This window comes from Ammodytes marinus (genome assembly GCF_949987685.1).
Source record: "Ammodytes marinus genome assembly, chromosome: 11".
Taxonomy (NCBI): Eukaryota; Metazoa; Chordata; class Actinopteri; order Uranoscopiformes; family Ammodytidae; genus Ammodytes; species Ammodytes marinus.
Window position 1 is genome coordinate 4984334 of NC_137215.1, and position 2500 is coordinate 4986833.

The 2500-nt window shown below is 42.4% G+C and overlaps 1 protein-coding gene across 1 annotated transcript in view; it reads left to right on the forward strand.

The window, feature by feature from the left end:
• slit1a (slit homolog 1a) overlaps nucleotides 1-2500 on the forward strand; it is a gene marked incomplete at its 5' end in the record, with an annotated part of 168185 nt that overhangs the window by 18050 nt on the left and 147635 nt on the right. Inside the window, one exon of the mRNA XM_080036838.1 lies at nucleotides 432-503. Within this exon, the coding sequence (XP_079892964.1) occupies nucleotides 432-503 (72 nt within the window). The remainder of the gene's footprint in view (nucleotides 1-431; nucleotides 504-2500) is intronic.

The following is a 2500-nucleotide window of genomic DNA, read 5'->3' on the forward strand; positions in this document are numbered from 1 at the left end:
TGTGTGTGTGTGTGTGTGTGTGTGTGTGTGTGTGTGTGTGTGTGTGTGTGTGTGTGTGTGTGTGTGTGTGTGTGTGTGTGTGTGTGTGTGTGTGTTGTGCGTGTGTGTGTGTGTGTGTGAGTGTGTGTGTGTGATAGAGAGAGAGAGAGGTGTTGAATATTCTGCACCCAGCTCGTATGTACAAGGTGGAGTCAGCATTTCTGTAGAACGCTTGTTGTCAAAATCACTTTTTGTCAAAATCAGTGAATATCTCCTCACCATCAGCTGGCTACTTGTCCCTACTGTGTGTGTGTGCTGAAAAAAATCCAGGGTGAATACACAGCCTAGGCTCTGTGAACTGGCATGCTGCTAGCTACGGTGGGCTAGCCCCCTTTGTTTACATACCAACGTAGTTTCTAAATAGCTCTTTATTTCTGTTTTTCTTTCTACAGACAACTTATGGAGAATCAGTTGACTGTGATCGAGCGCGGAGCTTTTGATGATATGAAGGAGCTGGAGAGGCTGTGAGTATACACTGAACCACCCAGCACGAACACACATGAAACAACACATTTTTATTTTATTTTATTTTATTTTATTTTATTTTATTTTATTTTATTTTATTTTATTTTATTTTATTTTATTTTATTTTATTTTATTTTATTTTATTTTATTTTATTTTATTTTATTTTATTTTATTTTATTTTATTTTATTTTATTTATTTATTTTATTTTATTTTATTTTATTTTATTTTATTTTATTTTATTTTATTTTATTTTATTTTATTTTATTTTATTTATTTGATTTTATTTTATTTTATTTTATTTTATTTTATTTTATTCAACATATTTATTTTATTCTCAACCGTGCACACTTCAAATAAGAAATCTTCTCTTGATAACCAAAACTCGAAAAAGAGTAGAGTTAAACTTACTGGGAAAATGACTCTGTTTGCTTCCATTTATTGCAGGTATACGACCAATTTCCGATATTTTTATACCTAGTTTTACTTCCTTCTTTATTCAGAACTTGTACTACGTGTAGTGGAGCGGCTAAGTGCTAATTTTCGACATAATCTTTAAGTTCGTGATACAAGCGTGAACATTGGCCTGAGCATTCTCCACGGGTCACTGGACAAGAACAATTGTCCGAGACATTTGAAATTGCGAATTTGAAAATCAGAAATTTATTGGGTTTTTTTTTAATAAAATTTAATTTTCTCGGACAACATTTTTTTTTTAAGGGACCCATGGATATTGCTCATGCCAATTTTCACGCTTGTATCACGAATTGAAAGATTGTAGCACTCGTCTGCTCCACTAGTGAGGGTAGGGAGACTGATAAAAACAACCGTAAACATGTTAAAAATGGTGGTAACAAGTGTGAGGCATTTCCCTGTCGGTCGGCTGTGGTGGGACGGAGCTGAGAGGGCACAGACAGACGTGGGTTGGGAGTTAGTTTTTCTTTATTGGCTTTTGCCTGAGAGGAATGCCCACAGTGGGATATGTGGGCTCACACACACACACACACACACACACACACACACACACACACACACACACACACCGCATACTCTGGCTCATCTGGACAGCACCAGGACTCCCCCGACAGCTTGTTAAAGCGGCTGGCAGGCTGGCAAAACACACACACACACACACACACACACACAGACACACACACACACACACACACACACACACACACACACACACACACACACACACACACACACACACACACACACACACACACACACACACACACACACACACACACAGTCAACCACACCTCAACCAACTCATTAGCAAATCAATAGTGCTAGCCGCATGGAAATGTGCACAGCAGATGACTTTATGGACACAAGCCGTGGCCATAGACTGTATATGAAAGGGCCGTTACACACACACACACACACACACACACACACACACACACACACACACACACACACACACACACACACACACACACACACACACACACACACACACACACACACACACACACACACACACACACACACACACAAACACACACATAAAGTGGTTACCTTATAAAAGACTTTCCCCCTCATCTGAAACCCACATTAACAATTTACATTACCACCAAAACTCATGGCAGCCCTAACACAGGTCACCCCCCCTCCCTCTCTCCCTCCCTCCCTCTCTCTCTCTCTCTATCTCTCACTCCTTCCCTCTCTCCCTCTGTCCCTCCCTCCCTCTCTCTCTCTCTCTCTCTCTCTCTCTCCCTCCTTCCCTCACTCTCTCTCTCTCCCTCCCCCTCCCCTCCCTCTCTCTCTCTCCCTGCCTCCCCTCCCTTCCCTCTCCCTCCCTCTCTCCCACCCCTCTCTCTCCCTCCCTCCCTCTCTCCTTCCCTACCTCTCTCTCTCTCCCTCTCTCTCTCCCTCCCTCTCTCTCTCCCTCCCTCCCTCCCTCCCTCCCTCTCTCCCTCTCTCCCTCTCTCTCTCCCTCCCTCCTTCCCTCTCTCTCTCCCTCCCTCCCTCCTTCTCTCAAGCCTTCA